The sequence below is a fragment of the Xyrauchen texanus genome, chromosome 25 (assembly GCF_025860055.1).
Source record: "Xyrauchen texanus isolate HMW12.3.18 chromosome 25, RBS_HiC_50CHRs, whole genome shotgun sequence".
In the NCBI taxonomy this organism is placed as follows: domain Eukaryota; kingdom Metazoa; phylum Chordata; class Actinopteri; order Cypriniformes; family Catostomidae; genus Xyrauchen; species Xyrauchen texanus.
This window is the reverse complement of record NC_068300.1, coordinates 31520248-31537499: the sequence shown is the minus strand read 5'-3', so window position 1 is coordinate 31537499 and position 17252 is coordinate 31520248. Positions and strand designations below refer to the sequence as shown.

The following is a 17252-nucleotide window of genomic DNA, read 5'->3' as shown; positions in this document are numbered from 1 at the left end:
AGAATTCACTTTTAAAAACAATTAAACATGAATTCGAGAAAACTCAAGGCTCCCAATTCCAGCTGCTGTGAATATATTTGACTTTCTTTTTAAAATTTTCTTTTATAATTTCAGCACAAATGAATCTGAATGTGCAGATTATTAGTTAACAATTTATATATAAATGCATTTGTTCTTAAATGTAACCTATGTTTTAACTTACTTATTTTGAGAGGAAATGGCTTTTCACAGCTATTCATTATTCATATTAAAAGTCACATGTGAATATGTGCGCAAAAACCATGTACAACAAACCATTTTGAAAGGTGACTAGAATAAGCAACATAAAGTACAAATATGCTCCCTTTTAAATGGTATTATTTTAAAAGAACCTAACATTAGTAACATCCAAGCACACAAACATGTTTTAAGAATACCCAAAATATAGTAGTCCTTAAAAGGGCAATTTTTCCTCAACTCAGAACCTGGATGCGTCTGGGAGGAACAAGGTTTGCAGTCCTCTTCGCACACTCAGCAACTCTTCCTCTTGCTACAAAGATAAAAAAAACGTCAATAAAATTGAGTTCTTTAGAAGACTCTAAGAGTGAAATATTTTCCCTGTTTGTGCTTGTAGGCATGACTGCTTTCTCACCATTTCATTAAAGAAACGGTCCTGAACTGACTTTATGTTTTTCTTCATCAAAGACATCTGCAAACGAAGCAACATTGTTTCAAATGGAAGTTTGAATACTTCGTGGTAAACAAGATGGTACTACTACTCTGTATCTCAACTAGTTTTTAGCCTTTATTGTATAAAGTAAAACAATTTTATTAAACTATTCTGAAAAAGTTAGGTCCTCACCTCAGAGGAGAAGATTTGTTCTTCATACTCAAGACTATCACACACATCCGTCTTGATATTGCTTTTCAAGTGCTGTAGTCTGACACAAGAAAAAAAAGCAAACTGAGAGGTCAGATTCCAAATACTATGTGAAACTGAGACACCGAAAAACTTAGCAAAGACATACAGTACAAGAAGCAATTCAGCAAATTCCACATGTTTGGATCTAGAAATAGGCCAAATTCTCAGAAATATGCCTTAGAGTGCATGTGCACATCACAATATAGAATGTGTCTGAACTGACTGCATTAAAATGTCTTTACTTAAGGTCCTTTCGTTAAGGCTCTGAAGCAGAAGTCACAAGATTCATCCCATAATAACATAAAAAGAGAGCAAACAGCAGCATTACATAAACCTTGCTTTTTCTGTTACATCTTGTTAGTTATGGATGACTGGAAAATCCTGTTGGTTGCTGCAACCCAGAACCCACAGATCTTTTCATGGTCATCAAAAGACATCTTGTTCACATGATTATGCATACAGAACTGTTATCAAAGACTGATTAGTTCCATTTACACTTAACCTTGGAAATCTATAGCATATTTATGAAGAAGCTAGTGTGTTCTCACCTCTTGGTTCCTTTCTCTTGGTATGTGTGGAAAGCCAGGGCCTGCTTTTTCCAGCATGTCTGAGAATAAAGTGTAATTAGGCCATTTCTAAATACACTTATCAGAATAATAATGTTAGCAGTTAACATGTTATCCTAATTTGACATTACATTTGTTTTATTCAGTTCTGTGTGGTTTCTAAGGACTGGTAATATTGAATAAATTATTTTTGCAATTGTTGAATTACTCCTTTAGTAATTCTTTGTTATATTTACTCTCCAAAGTAAATTTTTTTTTTGCATTTGGTACTTGGGGAGTCAGATCACTAATTACCATCAGTTCCTCTTCCATGCTCCTCAGAGCAATGTCATCTTGTTCAAGGCTTTTTATTTCGCCTATCAGAACTTGCTTAACTTTTTCCAGCTTCTGAAAACTGTTAAGAGAGTGAAAGATATAAAGATCAGACCTGTTCTAGGGCAGAGACTCTGAACTCCACTTAGAAAGGATCACCTCTGTTATGTCTCACCTGTACTGGTGCAATTGGTCACTAAAAGAAGACATGTGCTGCTGAAAGGTCTTTATAGACTGTTTGGTGTAAAGATCCATTCTTCCGGAGCGATTCTGACAAACACACAAGACAAGTTACTAGAGACAAGGTTCCCACACTTTTTAACCAACGAATTTCAATTACCTATCCTGTTGTTTACTGTTACTAGATCCAGATTTTGAAAAGAACATTTCATTCAGACCCATTTGTGAACCTCCTTGACTCATTTATTCAACATTTTTAAATTATTCACTCAGGAATAGGGCATCACTAGATGCACACAATGGCTTGTTTAATGAGCAGGTTTTTCTCTCCACAAGAGCAAACCTAGACGATTAAATATTTTAGAAAAGAGAATAACTACAAAAATGTATGTTCCGTAGAGAAATTTTAATTACTTTCCCGATTTGGTATATTTCCACGACTATTCATGGATATTTCTAGGTTCCCCGTCTGTCGCTCAATTCGATGTTGTGTCGAAGAAGCGACACTAGGGGTCTCTCTTGAGAGCCTTTTGCATCTCTGATCTATGAGAAAAGGCCAATGAGAAATTGGCAGACAGAATTTGCATGTCCCGCCCCCGGACACATGGGTATAAAGGGAGGGAAATGTGTCTGTTTCATTCAGAATTTTCTTCGGAGCGACCGGTTGTGTGAGCAGCGAGCTGCGAGTCCCAATTGGTTTTACTCTCATCTCTGACCAGCATATGCTTTTGGATCTATGGCGCATATCAGCAGCTTTGCACAGCAGTGCAGCTTTGCCCCTGGGCGCTTCGACAGCTTTTTCAGGTGTCTGAAGATGTCTGACGCCCAGATGTCCGACATGCTTGCCAGACCCGCCGTTAGTTTGGGGCTGGACTGGAACCCTCCATCTTCCCCACAGCCTTCGCGGCTGGATGATTGGTTCCTCAGGTCTGCGAGTTCGTAGAAGACACCCTTCTCCACCCGTCACCGTGCCTCTCGCTCATCCGCTCTCACTACCCTCGACGGCGGAGCGGCCCACGGGTACACGGCGGTCCACCAGGTGGACAGAGCGGTTGCGATCCACCTGTGCCCCGAGAACGCCGCCTCCTGGCGGGGTCGCCCTGTGCTCCCCTCCAAGGCCTGTAGGATGATGTCTTCACTGACCTCCAAAGCCTACAGCGCCACCGGACAGGCCACTTCTGCCCTGCATGCCATGGCCCTCCTGCAAGTCCACCAGGCCAAGGCTCTTAAAGATCTGCACTTGGGTAGTCCTGATCCTGACGTGCTGCAGGAACTGCGCTCAGCGACCGACCTCGCCCTCAGGGCCATGAAGGTCACAGCGAGGTCACTCGGGCAGTCGATGGCCACTTTCGTGGTTCAGGAACGACATCTGTGGCTGAACATGGTTGAGATGCGCGAAGTGGACAAAGCACGCTTCCTCGACGCACCTGTCTCCCAGTTCTGCCTTTTCGGCGACACCGTCGAGGACTTCGCCCAGCAGTTCTCAGACGTGAAAAAGCAGATGGAGGCCATATCTCACATCATACCCCGCCGCACCTGCAGCGCGGACTGTGCCCCATCTGCCCGCTGAGGGCGTCCTCCTGCGGCACCTAAGAACCCGGGCCCAGCTCTCAGCCCCAGCGTCGAGCACCCCGCAGGACGTGAACGCCCCCATCTCACGAACCCCTTCGAGGACCCGGAAGGCTCCCAAGCGTATCAGAGATGGGTGACCCAGGGACCAAGATGTTTGCTCCAGAGCTGGTAAGCAGACCACTCCGTACCCCAGTGGAGGGCCGGGAGGAGAATTTTCAGTTAAGTTTACTTACTTTGCCGCACCCCCTTCGGGAAAGAATAGGAAAACTGGGAATCGCCTTCCCCGATGCATATGATAGCGTTAAGATGGCACCAGCCGCTTTAACTCTGTGGGAGAAACATAGAGAGAGAAAAGGCATGGCCTGCTCCCATGCTTGGCACGTCGCCTTTTTCCCCCCGGTCGGGGGTAAAGAACCAGAAGGCTTTGATGATTTTATGGGGCGTTGGGGAAGGGTAGGTGCAGCCTGGCACAGCTGGTCGCTTTGGTACGTAAAATACCTGCCCGCTCAGTGTCAACAGTACACATAATTGCATAATTTAAAGTGGACCCCTAGTGTCGCTTCTTCGACACAATGTCGAAGTGAGCGACAGATTGTCCTCCCGGCCACGTCGCTGAACCGAGCCACTGTTGCAGCCGAACCTCTTTGTCGGCTCCTCAGTAAAATCCTGAATGAAACAAACGCATTTCCCTCCCTTTATACCCGTATGTCCGGGGGCGGGACATGCAAATTCTGTCTGCCAATTTCTCATTGGCCTTTTCTCATAGATCAGAGATGCAAAAGGCTCTCAAGAGAGACCCCTAGTGTCGCTTCTTCGACACATCGTCTCGTTCCCTCCATCAGGGACCGGAGGTTACATCCGTAACCTAGACGTTTTCCATGACCGTGGGAGCCCTGTAGAAGATGCAAATAATGTGCTGGGCTACTCAATACCAATTGAATGATTTAATCTTCAGACTGTAGTCTTTCCCCCTGGATGGAGACTAAAGCCCTATTCGGAATGTATTAAGTTTTCCTGCCATATGTCCGAAAAGCAATTATTACTGCGGGACGTCTGTAATATTTACCGTCGATTCGCACAAGATAAGTGATGGTGTGTCTACTCTACAGCATTTACACACTGCTTAAGAGACCAAAAAATGTACACTATGCTGATTAATTATGCAGGAAATATTTAACATGAGCATATACTGTATCTGTGATTATTAGAAAAAAAATATTGGAATATCTGTCCAAATACAGCAGAATTGGTGACATTAACAATCCTGTTATCTTAAATTACTCTTAACTTAATAAAAAGTAAATTCCCTTCACAATGTCATTTTATTTGTCCCTCTGGAATATATGTTCCGAAACATGAGGTTCAACACAATTTTCACACTCACTCTGCAATAAAACAAAAGTGATTATGTTCCTTCTAATGTTCCTAACCAAAAAAAGAAGAAAAATAAAAAAATATTTATCGTTTCTCTTTTACATGGGTAAATAAACACTCGACATATCAAACCCCATATAAACCTAATCCTGTCTGAATATGTCGTAAGTATCCTCAAATGGTGTTAAGTGAGATGACAAGCACCTGGATCTTTCTCTTAAGCTCTGAGCTGAATTGATGGCAGATAAATCCCACCTCCTGAATAGGTGGGATCTCAGGTTGGGTCAGGTCTATGTCTGTCTCCACAATGGCCTGCCCATGACTGGACCTCATGCAAGATGATACAGTTTCCACATCCTCAACTGCAGGCAATGCACACATAAACAAGTATGTGAGTCAAATATCTCAGCACATTCAAAAGCATAGATCTTTAAGAGTAAGCTTAAACATACAGGTCTTTGTATGTGATTTCAACAGTTTTATATGAGTAAATATAAGTAGTAGCATGTTCATATCAATCAAGCCTTAATTTTCTGCCCATAAAATCTCATTACTGGATATGGTTGTTGCTCTGGTCCTTTTATTCTGGCCTCTCTGGCAACTTTTCTTTCTTCTCCCATTGTCTGCATCTGTCTCCTCTTCCATCTCGGAGCTGCTCTGATCATTTATAGGCTTTTTAACATTGGGACCTGAGGCAAAGCAACAAGTCATTCACAAAATCAAACTGAATGCAATGTCAATATAATACCTGGGCCAGTTTCTTAATTAACAGAAATTAAGAAAAGGTCAAGAGATTATCATAGGAGAAACACCAATTCCAGTGGTAGATGGATCAGGACTGGGCTGGTCCAGGAAACAGGCCCATAAAGTTATTGAGATGCAGAATCACAGCGACATGCAATACATCACATCTTCTCCATGTTATTTAGTTTTTGACTTAACTAGCCACAACTGCCACAAGTGTCACGTGAAAAGACATTTTGTTACATTGCACTGGGTAATACCTCCCATAATAAAATTGTATTGGTCCAAAATTCAGTGAGTACTTTTTAAGAACACTATAATAATGCTGGGTTGGGCCTCCCTTTGCTCTCAAAACAGCCTAAATTCTTTGTGGCATGGAGTCCACAAGATATTGGAAACATTCCTTTGAGATTCTGGTCTATATTGACATAAAAACATCACAAAATTTCTGCAGATTTTTCTGCTGCACATTCATGCTGCGAATCTCCCATTCAACTACATCCCAAAAGTGTTAAATTGGATTCAGATCTGGTGACTGGGAAGGCCACTAAATAACAGTTGAGATGACTTTTGCACTGTGACATGGTGCATTATCATACTGGAAGTAGCCATTAGAAGATTGGTAAACTGTGGCAATGAAAGGATGCACATGGTTAGCAACAATTCTCAAATAGGCTGTGGCATTCATGCAATGATTGATTGGAATTAACGGGCCCAAAGTGTGCTAAGAAAACTTTCCCACACCATTACACCACCACCAGCAGCTTGACACAAGGCAGGTTGGGTCCATGGATTCATGCTGTTGGTGCCAAATTCTGACCCTACCATCTGTGTGCCTCAGGAGAAATCAAGATTTTTCACACCAGGCTACGTTTTTCCAGTCTTCAACTGCCCAGTTTGGTGATCCTGTGCCTACTGCAACCTCAGCTTTTTGTTCTTGGCTGACAGATTTGGAACCCAACTGTTACGATCCCTTGTTGTCTGCCCCGCGTTTTCTGTTTCACATGTCACTTATCACGTTCCATGTCACGTTTTCCTTGTTGTCCGCCCGGTGTTTCACTGTCCGTGTAAGAAACTACATTTCCCATGTTTCCCGGCCCTCATCACTGCCTGCACTGTGTTATTGTCCGCACCTGTTTGTTATTTTGTCATCTTCGTGTCTGTCTATTTAAACCCTGTTGTTTCCCCTCTCCGTTGTCGATCGTTATCGTTTCATGTTCGCTGTTCATGTTCCTGACGTCTTCGTGTTCGTTCGAGGTTTCCTTGCCCTTCGTGGATGTTTTCCCAACCTGTGTTGCCCCTCAATGTTCTTCCGTGTTTTAGTTTCTTTTCCCATCGTGGACCTTTCATTTGTTCCTGTGTTTGTATTATTATTATTTGTTTGTGAATAGAGCCACATTTGGATCCGAACCTCCCGTCTGCCTTCTGACTCCCCACATCATAACAGGACGATCGACCACAATGGATCCAGCGGTGCAACGCGCAAACTACCAGCTGCTCTGCCTGAAGCAAGGGGACTGACCGATAAAAGACCACATCCACGACTTCCTCCTTCTGGCGAACGCTTCAGACTTCCCTGACTCCTCCCTTGTGGTTTTCTTCAAGGACAACCTGAGTGGCTGGCTGAAGGAGCGGTTGCCACCGGCAACGCGCTACTGGACTCTCCACAACTTCATGGAGGTGACTTTGCTGGTCTGCGGCTCGCCGTTAACCGTGGGCGTTGCTGAGGAGGACCCAACCTCTCCTCCCCCTGTGGTGACTCTCCAGTCGTCCATGGCGCTTCCTGTCACGCCAGCTCCACCTGTCAGCAAGCTCACCCCCACGCCAGTTGCTTTCCATGAGCCAGCGCGGCCAACTTCGTCGGCCCGGAGGAGGAGAAGACGGGCTTCCGCCTCCCGGCCAACGCCTGCCCCGGTCTGCGAGCCAGAGCCCACGCCTACCCCGGTCTGCGAGCCAGAGCCCACGCCTGACCCGGTCTGCAAGCCAGAGCCAGCCACGGTCAGCGAGCCAGAGCCCACGTCAGCCACGGTCAGCGAGCCTGAGCCCACGTCAGCCACGGTCAGCGAGCCTGAGCCCACATCAGCCACGGTCAGTGGCTGGCACGGCGTTCCAGCGTCGCCAGTCTCACCCACCCGGAGGAAGAGGAGAAGGGGAAAGTCCTCTGCTCTCCGACCTCCGCCTCCCGCAGCTCTGTCCCCAGAAACCCCCGTGGCTCGGCCCTCAGTGTCCAGCGGACCCAAGCTCATGCATACCACGGCTAACTGGCCAGAAGCCTCAAGCGTCAGTGAGCCAGTGCCAGAAGCCTCACACGTCAGTGAGCCAGTGCCAGAAGCCTCAAAAGTCAGAGAGCCAGTGCCAGAAGCCTCAAACGTCAGAGAGCCAGCGCCTGTAGCCTCGACCGTCACTGAGCCAGCGCCTGTAGCCTCGACCGTCCCTGAGCCAGCGTCTGTAGCCTCGACCGTCCCTGAGCCAGCGCCTGTAGCCTTGACCGTCCCTGAGCCAGCGCCTGTAGCCTCGACCGTCCCAGAGCCAGCGCCAGTAGCCATGACCGTCCAAGAGCCAGCGCCAGTAGCCATGACCGTCCAAGAGCCAGCGCCCCTCGAGCCTTCCAAAGGCTCTGCCTCTCGAGCCTCCCAAGCCTTCCAGGGCTCCGCCACTCGAGCCTCCAAGGGCTCCGCCTCTCAAGTCTCTCGAGTCTTCCAGGGCTCCTCCTCCCGAGCCTTCCAGGGCTCCGCCTCTCAAGTCTCTAGAGCCTCCCAGGGCTCCGCCTCTCAAGTCTTCCAGTGCTCCTCCTCTCGAGCCTCCCAGGGCTCCATCTCTCGAGCCTCCCGAGCATTCTAGGGCTCCGTCTCCCGAGCCTCCCAGGGCTCCGCCCCTCATGTCACTCGAGTCTTCCAGGGCTCCTCCTCCCGAGCCTCCCAGGGCTCCTCCTCTCGATCCTCCCGAGCCTCCCAGGGCTCCGCCCCTCAAGTCATTCGAGTCTTCCAGGGCTCCTCCTCCTGAGCCTCCCAGGGCTCCGCCTCTCAAGTCTCTCGAGCCTCCCAGGGCTCCGCCTCTCGAGCCTTCCAGGGCTCCTCCTCCCGAGCCTCCCAGGGCTCTGCCTCTCAAGTCTCTCGAGCCTCCCAGGGCTCTGCCTCTCGAGCCTTCCAGGGCTCCGCCTCCCGAGCCTCCCAGGGCTCCGCCTCTCAAGTCTCTCGAGCCTTCCAGGGCTCTGCCTCTCGAGCCTCCCAGGGCTCCGCCTCTCAAGTCTCCCGAGCCACCCAGGGCTCCGCCTCCCGAGCCACCCAGGGCTCCGCCTCTCATGCCTTCCAGGGCTCCGCCTCTAAAGCCACTCAGGGCTCTGCCTCTCGAGCCACCCAGGGCTCCGCCTCTCAGGTCTCTCGAGCCACCCAGGGCTCCGCCCCCGAGCCTCCTACGGCTCCGCCTCCCGAGCCTACCTCTGCTCAGCCTCCCTCTGCCTCCTGAGCCTCCCACGGCTCCGCCCCCGAGCCTCCAGAGCTTTCCTCGGCTCTCCCTCCTGAGCCCCCCTCGGCTCCGCCTCCTGAGCCTCCCTCAGCTCCACCTCCAGAGCCTCCCTCAGCTCCGCCCCCGGAGCCTCCCTCGGCCCTGCCTACAGAGCCTTCTATGGTTCCGCCAACCACAGAGCCTTCTATGGTTCCGCCAACCACGACTCCGCCTCCGAAGCCTCCCTCGGCTCAGCCTTCTGAGCCTCCCGAGCCTTCCTCGGCTCTCCCTCCTGAGCCTCCTTCAGCTCCACCTCCTAAGCCTCTCCCGGCTCCACCTCCTGAACCTCCCTCGGTTCTGCCTCCTGAGCGTCCCTGGGCTCCACCTCCCGAGCCTCCTACGGCTCCGCCTCCAGAGCCTCCTTCAGTTCCACCTCCTGAGCCTCCCTCGGCTCCGCCTCCAGTGGCTCCCTCAGCTCCGCCTTCTGAGCCTTCTAAGCCATCGCCTCCCTCGGCTCCGCCTCCCGAGCCTCCCTCGGCTCCGCTTCAGAAGTCCTCCTTGGCTCCGCCTCACGCAGCTCCGCCGGCTCCCCCAGTGGCCACTCCTCCTCCCAGGACCCCTGAACCGGCCCTTGCCCTACGGCCACCTCAACCAGCCTCTGTCCTGTGGCCACCTCCCAGGTCCCCTGAACCGGCCCTTGCCCTATGGCCAGCTCCCGGGCCATCTAAACCGGCCTCTGTCCTGTGGCCACCTCCCCGGCCCTTGCCTTGTGGCCAGCTCCCGGGCCACCCAAACCTGTCCCCATAGCGTGGCCGCCACCTAGACCACCTAAACCAGTCCCTACCCCCCAGGCCACCTGACCCTGGCCCCGTCTCACACCCCCGTGGACTGCCTGTCTGCCCTCTTGGCCTCCCTGGTCTGCCTGTCCGCCCCTTGTGCCTCCGTGGACTGCCTAATCGTCCCTTGTGCCTCCGTGGACTGCCTAATTGCCCCTTGTGCCTCCTTGGACTGTCTCTGTGTCCCTTGTGCCCCCTTTGGTCTATCTGTTCTCCCCCGGTTCTAGCCCCTCTCTCCTTGAACATTTGGTTGTTTTTGTTATTCTTGTGTTTTTCAGGACCGTCTGGAATCCGGTCCTTTTGAGGGGGAACCTCCCGTCTGCCTTCTCCTGACTCCCCACATCATAAAACCGACGTGGTCATCTGCTGTTGTAGTCCATCCGCCTCAATGTTCGACGCGTTGTGCATTCTGAGACACTATTCTGCTCACTATTGTACAGAGTGGTTATCAGAGTTACCATAGCTTTTCTGTCAGCTCGAACCATTCTTGCCATTCTCGCATGAATAATTAGATGTACAAGTGTTCCTAATAAAGTCATCAGTGAGTGAATATTAACATTAAATGTGTTTTTATTGATGGTTATTTCACACAATATTTCCTTTTCTATAAAGACAAAAAATTACTCTCCAGTGGAAACTTGTAGCATGATCCCTAGTTAGAATGAGACATAATACTTTTTTTTTCTTTGTATAAATACCTTTATTAAGAGGCCAGTGTTTATCATTAGGTTTGAACAGCTTTCTTGGCTTCATGTTCATAGCTAGCTGAGAGGGATAGGGAGGCTTATTCTCTTTGTCTTCATCACTCTCCTCCTCTCTCTCTGTAAGACTAGCCGAGTGGCATGAGCTGGAATGCTTGTGGATAATTGTTGGACCTGATTGGTAATTTATGCAGAAGAAAAATAATACATAGTTGCTTATTTTTGTAAACACTAACAAACTAATAACTAATAATGTAAATTAAAAATCTTTTCACCAGACTTAAATTCTGTTCTCTCACTACTTTCTTGATGGCATGCTGGTGTTTTCTATTAAAAGCAACACAAAAATGTAATTGTTACTGAAATGTACTTCTATCAAAAGTGTAATGTGGTCAGCAATACTCTGTGAAATCCTTATACCTCTAGCTCAGTGCAGATCATAGCCATGTTGCTCACTGACATGAGAGAAGATTGGGTCGTTGTTGCCACAGAAATCACAGACTTCCTGTCAAAAGATGCTGGGCTGGTCCTCTTAAAGACACCTCTATGCTCCTTCTGGAAGTCGGCAGGTATGAGTAGGGAGGGCAGGGTGGATTTCTCCTTGCCTGTGGAGGTGAAAGGGGGCTGAGCTCTGGTCAGTAATGAGTGGACTGGACTCAGCTCAACCTGCTGGAGTGCAACAGAGGAAGGGTAAAATCTGGCTTGGGGTGAAAACCAATATACATATGTACAGATCAAATTCAATCTCTGGTTTAATCAAATGTCTGAGCAGTTGTTTTATGTTTGAAACAGGCTGAATGTAATCAAAGCATGCACTGGTATATAGTGGTATTTGCACATACAATGGTGCCAGAAAGAATTGAGCACTTTAACCAAAATGCATGAATGTCATTGCAATTGGTAACAAAATGTCCACTCAAATGGCATTTATTTTAAAGAAAGCAAAAGCACACATTTCAAACAAAATATTTCACATAAAGATGTTTTTAAGCATGACCTGGAAAAATACAACTCTGCTAGGGCACCTGTGTGAACTGACTTCATTCATCCACTAAAATAATACTAGCACCATCTGGTCCAAGATGGCGGAGCGGTAGCACGCAGCGGCCACTCCGGATCCACAATGATGCTATTTTTGTTAAAAAAGCCTGACTTTTGCAACACATGGACATCGGAGCAACCGGTGTTCGTGTCTACCATCGCCAGACACTACTGAAATATAAGACTCATGCAAAAACCAAGCTGCATGATGACCTGCAGGAGGCGCTATGCGTACTCGGCTTGCTGCGGAGACCAGGCCTCCAGCCCTCAGCGTCGCCTGATGCCGATGGCCGGGGGAGAGGACGTCGTAAGCGGTGTGCGAGAAAGCGGAAGCGCGGAAAGAGGGCGGGGGTCCATGCTAGGCTAAAAACAAACCCTAGCCGGCCGGCTCTCCCGTCTATCCTGCTCTCAAATGTTTGCTCCCTGGACAATAAACTGGACTATATCCGACTCCAGCAGGCTACGCAGCGTGAGTTTAGAGACTGCTGCATCTTTGTTTTCACGGAGACGTGGCTCAGCGACAGAGTTACGGATGCCGCCATTCAGCTAGACGGGCTCGCCGCGTTTCGTGCCGACAGAAATACAGCTCTCTGCGGTAAGACTCGCGGTGGTGGCTTGATCTTGTTTACACAAACATCCCAGGCGCGTACCGGGCGGAGCCCCGCCCCCACCTCGGCTACTCAGACCACATCTCTGTTATGTTAATCCCGGCATACAGACCGCTCGTCAGACGCACAAAACCGCTTCAGAAGCAGGTGAAAACCTGGCCAGCAGGAGCCATCTCTGCTCTTCAGGACTGTTTTGAGTGTACTGACTGGCACATGTTCAGGGAGGCTGCAACATATGGCGATTCTACCAACTTGGAGGAATACACAGCATCAGTGACCAGCTACATCAGCAAGTGCATTGATGATGTCACTTTCTCCAAGACCATCACCACACGCTCCAACCAGAAGCCGTGGATGACTGCGGAGGAGCGCACGCTGCTGAGGTCCCGAGACTCCGCCTTCAGAGCAGGCGATAAGGCAGCCCTAAGAACAGCTAGGGCCAAACTGTCACGGGCAATCAGAGAGGCAAAGCGTGCACACGCCCAGAGAATCCACAGTCACTTCCAGGACAGTGGTGACACGCGGCGCATGTGGCAGGGCATCCAGGCCATCACCAACTACAGGACAACATCAGTTGCCTGTGACAAAGATGCCTCCCTTCCAGATGCGCTGAACGACTTCTACGCCGGTTTGAAGTGCAGAACGACGTGATGGCGAGGAAGTCCACCCCTCCTCCCAACGACCAGGTGCTCTGTCTTACCACGGCAGATGTGAGGAAAACTCTACGTAGAGTCAACCCACGGAAGGCTGCTGGACCAGACAACATTCCTGGCAGAGTGCTCAGAGGATGTGCAGACCAGCTAGCAGATGTTCTTACCGACATCTTCAACATCTCTCTGAGCAGCGCCGTTGTTCCAACGTGCTTCAAGGCCACCACCATCATCCCCATGCCAAAGAAGTCTTCAGTGTCCTGCCTCAACGACTACCGTCCCGTCGCACTTACACCCATCATCATGAAGTGCTTCGAGAGGCTCGTCATGAGGCAGATTAAGACCCAGCTGCCCCCCTCACTAGACCCACTGCAGTTTGCGTGATCGTTCAAACCGTTCAACGGACGATGCCATCACCACAACCCTCCATCTGGCCCTCACCCACCTAGACAATAAGGACTCATACGTTCGAATGCTGTTCATAGATTTCAGCTCAGCATTCAACACAATCATTCCCCAGCACCTGATTGGAAAGCTGAACCTGCTGGGCCTGGACACCTCCCTCTGCAACTGGATCCTGGACTTCCTGACTGGGAGACCTCAGTCAGTCCGGATCGGGAACAGCATCTCCACCACCACCACACTGAGCACTGGGGCCCCCAGGGCTGTGTGCTCAGTCCACTGCTGTTCACTCTGCTGACTCACGACTGTGCAGCAATGCACAGCTCGAATCACATCATCAAGTTCGCCGATGACACGACCGTGGTGGGTCTCATCAGCAAGAACAACGAGTCAGCATACAGAGAGGAGGTGCAGCGGCTGACAAACTGGTGTAGAGCCAACAACCTGTCCCTGAATGTCGACAAAACAAAAGAGATGGTTGTTGACTTTAGGAGAGCACAAGGTGAACACACTTCGCTGAACATCGACGGCTCCTCTGTGGAGATCGTCAAAAGCACCAAATTCCTTGGTGTTCACTTGGCGGAGAACCTCACCTGGTCCCTCAACACCAGCTCTATCACCAAGAAAGCCCAGCAGCGTCTCTACTTTCTTCGAAGGCTGAGGAAAGCACATCTCCCAACCCCCATCCTCACTACATTCTATAGAGGGACTATTGAGAGCATCCTGAGCAGCTGCATCACTGCCTGGTTTGGGACTTGCACCGTTTCGGACCGCAAAGCCCTGCAGAGGATAGTGAGGACAGCTGAGAAGATCATTGGGGTCTCTCTTCCCTCCATCAAAGACATTTACAAAAACACTGTATCCGCAAAGCAACCAGCATTGTGGACGACCACACACCCCTCACACAAACTCTTTACCCTCCTCCCGTCTGGCAAGAGGTACCGAAGCATTCGGGCCCTCACGGCCAGACTGTGTAACAGCTTCTTCCCCCAAGCCATCAGACTCCTCAATACTCAGAGACTGGTTTGACACACACGTGTCCTGAGTTGCACTTTAATTACTGTCACTTTATAACTGTCTGCTACCTCAATAACTGCTATGTGCATAGAACATTATCTCATAGTATGTTATGTTTACATTTTTAGAAACTGTCATCTTTTTGCACTACTGAGTACTGGTCGGCGCTGCACTGTCTATTGTCCTGTTCATTGTCAGTAATTTGTTGTACTGTCCTGTTCTTTTTGCACATGTTTGCACGTGCACTTTATATAGGTATATGTAGGTTTTTTTATATAGGTATTTTATTTCGTTGTGTTGTCTCATGTGGTCCTGTGTTGGTCCTTTGTTGTTTTTATGTAGCACCATGGTCCTGGAGGAACGTTGTCTTGTTTTGCTGTGTACTGTACTAACTGTATATGGTTGAAACGACAATAAAAACCACTTGACTTGACTTGACTTGATCTGGTTAGAAGTAATTGCACTACAGGCTAAGAAGTTAGCTTTGAAAGAAGGTCTATAATAATTGGTTTGCAGATGCAACTTGGTTTGATATTTTATTACCCATGGCAATGAATTTCAAACATTTATAATAGTGGCTTAAGTTTCCAAATATTGTATAATCAGAACCACCAATGAAAGCCATTAGTACTTGATCTTTCCTTAAATGTGATATTAAAAACCTGCCCTATGGTTGTTTCCAGATTACCTGAGGAGAAGTTGGCTTCAGCCTTGAGTCTCTGGAGGTTGTGGAAACAGGTTTTATGGTCAAGAGAGAGGGAGGTTTAACAACATCTTTAACCTCTGCTGTCTTATAGAAAGAGGAGGCTTGGATTTCTTTAAGAGGGCTGAGAGGTTCTAGCAAAGAGTCAGGTTCAATTGGAGAGATGGACAGAGAACGGAGGGGTGTATGGGATAGCAAATGGGTTGTTGGCTTTTCATTTGCTACAGGGAGAAATGGAACATAAATTGCACAATTATTCATAAGTTTTGTTCAGCATATAACAAATTTATGGCGGTTCATCTTACATCTCATCTTCTCAATGGAGGGAGGTGAGGCCAAAGTTGAAGATAATCTTGCGACCCAGGATTTCTGTCTTCTGGATGACCCCTGAGCAGATGAGGAAACTGTAAGATGCTCTGGACTAGATCCCGTCTTGCCTTTATCATATCTCTGATCCTGCTGAATTTGAACAATGATTTTGTCTGCTTTTTCCTTTTCACTGTTTTCGCTTTGTTCTTTGGAAGTGTCTAAAGAGCTTGTCTCTCCCTTTTGTCCTGGTCCTATGGTTCGAGCTGGGAGAGTCTGCTGAATTCTCTCAAGTCGTCCAATTGTTTTTTTCTGTTTGGAGGAGGACAATACCCAGACTTTATCCAGGCATCTTACCATTATCAAATAAAGACATCTACAGCACAGGCAATAATACTAAAAAAGATCCTCATGAACAAGTTGTGCAGAGAGAAAAATAACATGCCTTAGGTGGTGGTGGTTTTTCGCTCTCTGATTGGCTAGAAAGGCTGTCAGAGCCAGACAGCTCTCTGTAGGTTTTGGTCAAGGCTGCAACTCTCTGAGGTCTTCCTGAGGGTTTCTTGTTTGTAATGTTTTGCTGTTGTTTATTCTCTTTCTGTTCAAACACTTTCTTCTGCCTCTTCTATCACTCGCCCAGTCCAGGAGAAATATGAATGATCAATATTAATATGAGCTTAGGGACATTTAATAATACTGATCCAAGAAAACATGAGCACATTAACATATGACTGCCCACACATTTACACATGAACACCTATTTAGTATAAGCAGCAACTTGGTGGGAGTGTTGCTAATCATTTTTCAAGAAAAGATGTTAGCAAATCATAAAAGTCAAGTGTTGAAGGTACACTAGCAAGAACTTGTTTAGTTCTAATAAAATGCTACACATTTAGAATATTAAGACATCTTTTACAACTTTGGTAAAAGTATAGAGCTCTTTGTCTCACCCGCTTTTGCTTGACTTGCTCCTTCACTGGCTTTGGTGAAGGCAAAGGTGTAAATGGTGATTTAACTAAAACAGACAATAAAATAAATTCCAGGAGAATATGAAAAAGGGCGAAAAAACGTAAATGGTCCATTAAATGCATGTAGTCCTTAATTAAAAAGATGCCATCCTTTCTCATTGTGGATTTTTCCTATATAGATAACCAGAGTTAAAAAATACTATTGCTGGGGATATAAGACATTGGTCTTCTATAATATATTGTGTGAAAACAAATGTAAAACAGTTATATAGGTGAGATCTGTGTAGTTTACATGTGGAGTCAGCTGGTGGCTTTGTGGTTTTTACTGGTTGCCTGCTGTAGTCTGCTACTTTAGGTTTGGGTTTCCTGTTGGCTGAGTTCAGCCAGCTAATCTCTGTCATATTTTCTGTGTCTGTATCACTGAACAGATTTTGTTTCACATTTGCAGGAGCAGCCTAGAATACAACAACACAAACACACAAGTATAAAGTGTTGATTTCTAATATGCACATGTTAATTAAACATCTGCATCTAGATTAAGTGGAAGTTCACTAGATAATTAAATAAATGTAAAACCTTTGAAGGCTGAGGTTTCTTAGCAAACTTAGATTGAGTTGATGAATTCCTTGATGCACTGAAAAAGATAAAAAAAAAAAATATGATCATATACCCGGTAATTAAAAAATAAAAATTGTACATTATACAGGTGAAACTCAAAAAATTAGAATATCGTGCAAAAGTTCATTAATTTCAGTAATTCAACTTAAAAGGTGAAACTAATATATTATATAGACTCATTACAAGCAAAGTAAGATATTTCAAGCCTTTATTTGATATAATTTTGATGATTATGGCTTACAGCTTATGAAAACCCCAAATTCAGAATCTCAGAAAATTAGAATATTGTGAAAAGTTCAGTATTGTAGGCTC

At 47.3% G+C, this 17252-nt stretch overlaps 1 protein-coding gene across 1 annotated transcript in view; it reads right to left on the bottom strand.

Annotated features, from left to right (window-relative positions):
- Positions 1-457: 457 nt before the first annotated feature.
- The window catches only part of sycp2 (synaptonemal complex protein 2), a 41648-nt gene continuing 24853 nt past the window's right edge, over positions 458-17252 (bottom strand). The window contains exons 30-45 of the mRNA XM_052090865.1: positions 16899-16956; positions 16615-16777; positions 16305-16369; positions 15357-15669; positions 15037-15272; positions 11051-11296; positions 10906-10957; positions 10628-10804; positions 5460-5594; positions 5110-5267; positions 1955-2049; positions 1762-1861; positions 1450-1508; positions 842-920; positions 632-688; positions 458-529 (exon numbers count right to left, since the gene is read on the bottom strand). Coding sequence (XP_051946825.1) covers positions 458-529; positions 632-688; positions 842-920; positions 1450-1508; positions 1762-1861; positions 1955-2049; positions 5110-5267; positions 5460-5594; positions 10628-10804; positions 10906-10957; positions 11051-11296; positions 15037-15272; positions 15357-15669; positions 16305-16369; positions 16615-16777; positions 16899-16956 — 2065 coding nt within the window. The remainder of the gene's footprint in view (positions 530-631; positions 689-841; positions 921-1449; positions 1509-1761; positions 1862-1954; positions 2050-5109; positions 5268-5459; positions 5595-10627; positions 10805-10905; positions 10958-11050; positions 11297-15036; positions 15273-15356; positions 15670-16304; positions 16370-16614; positions 16778-16898; positions 16957-17252) is intronic.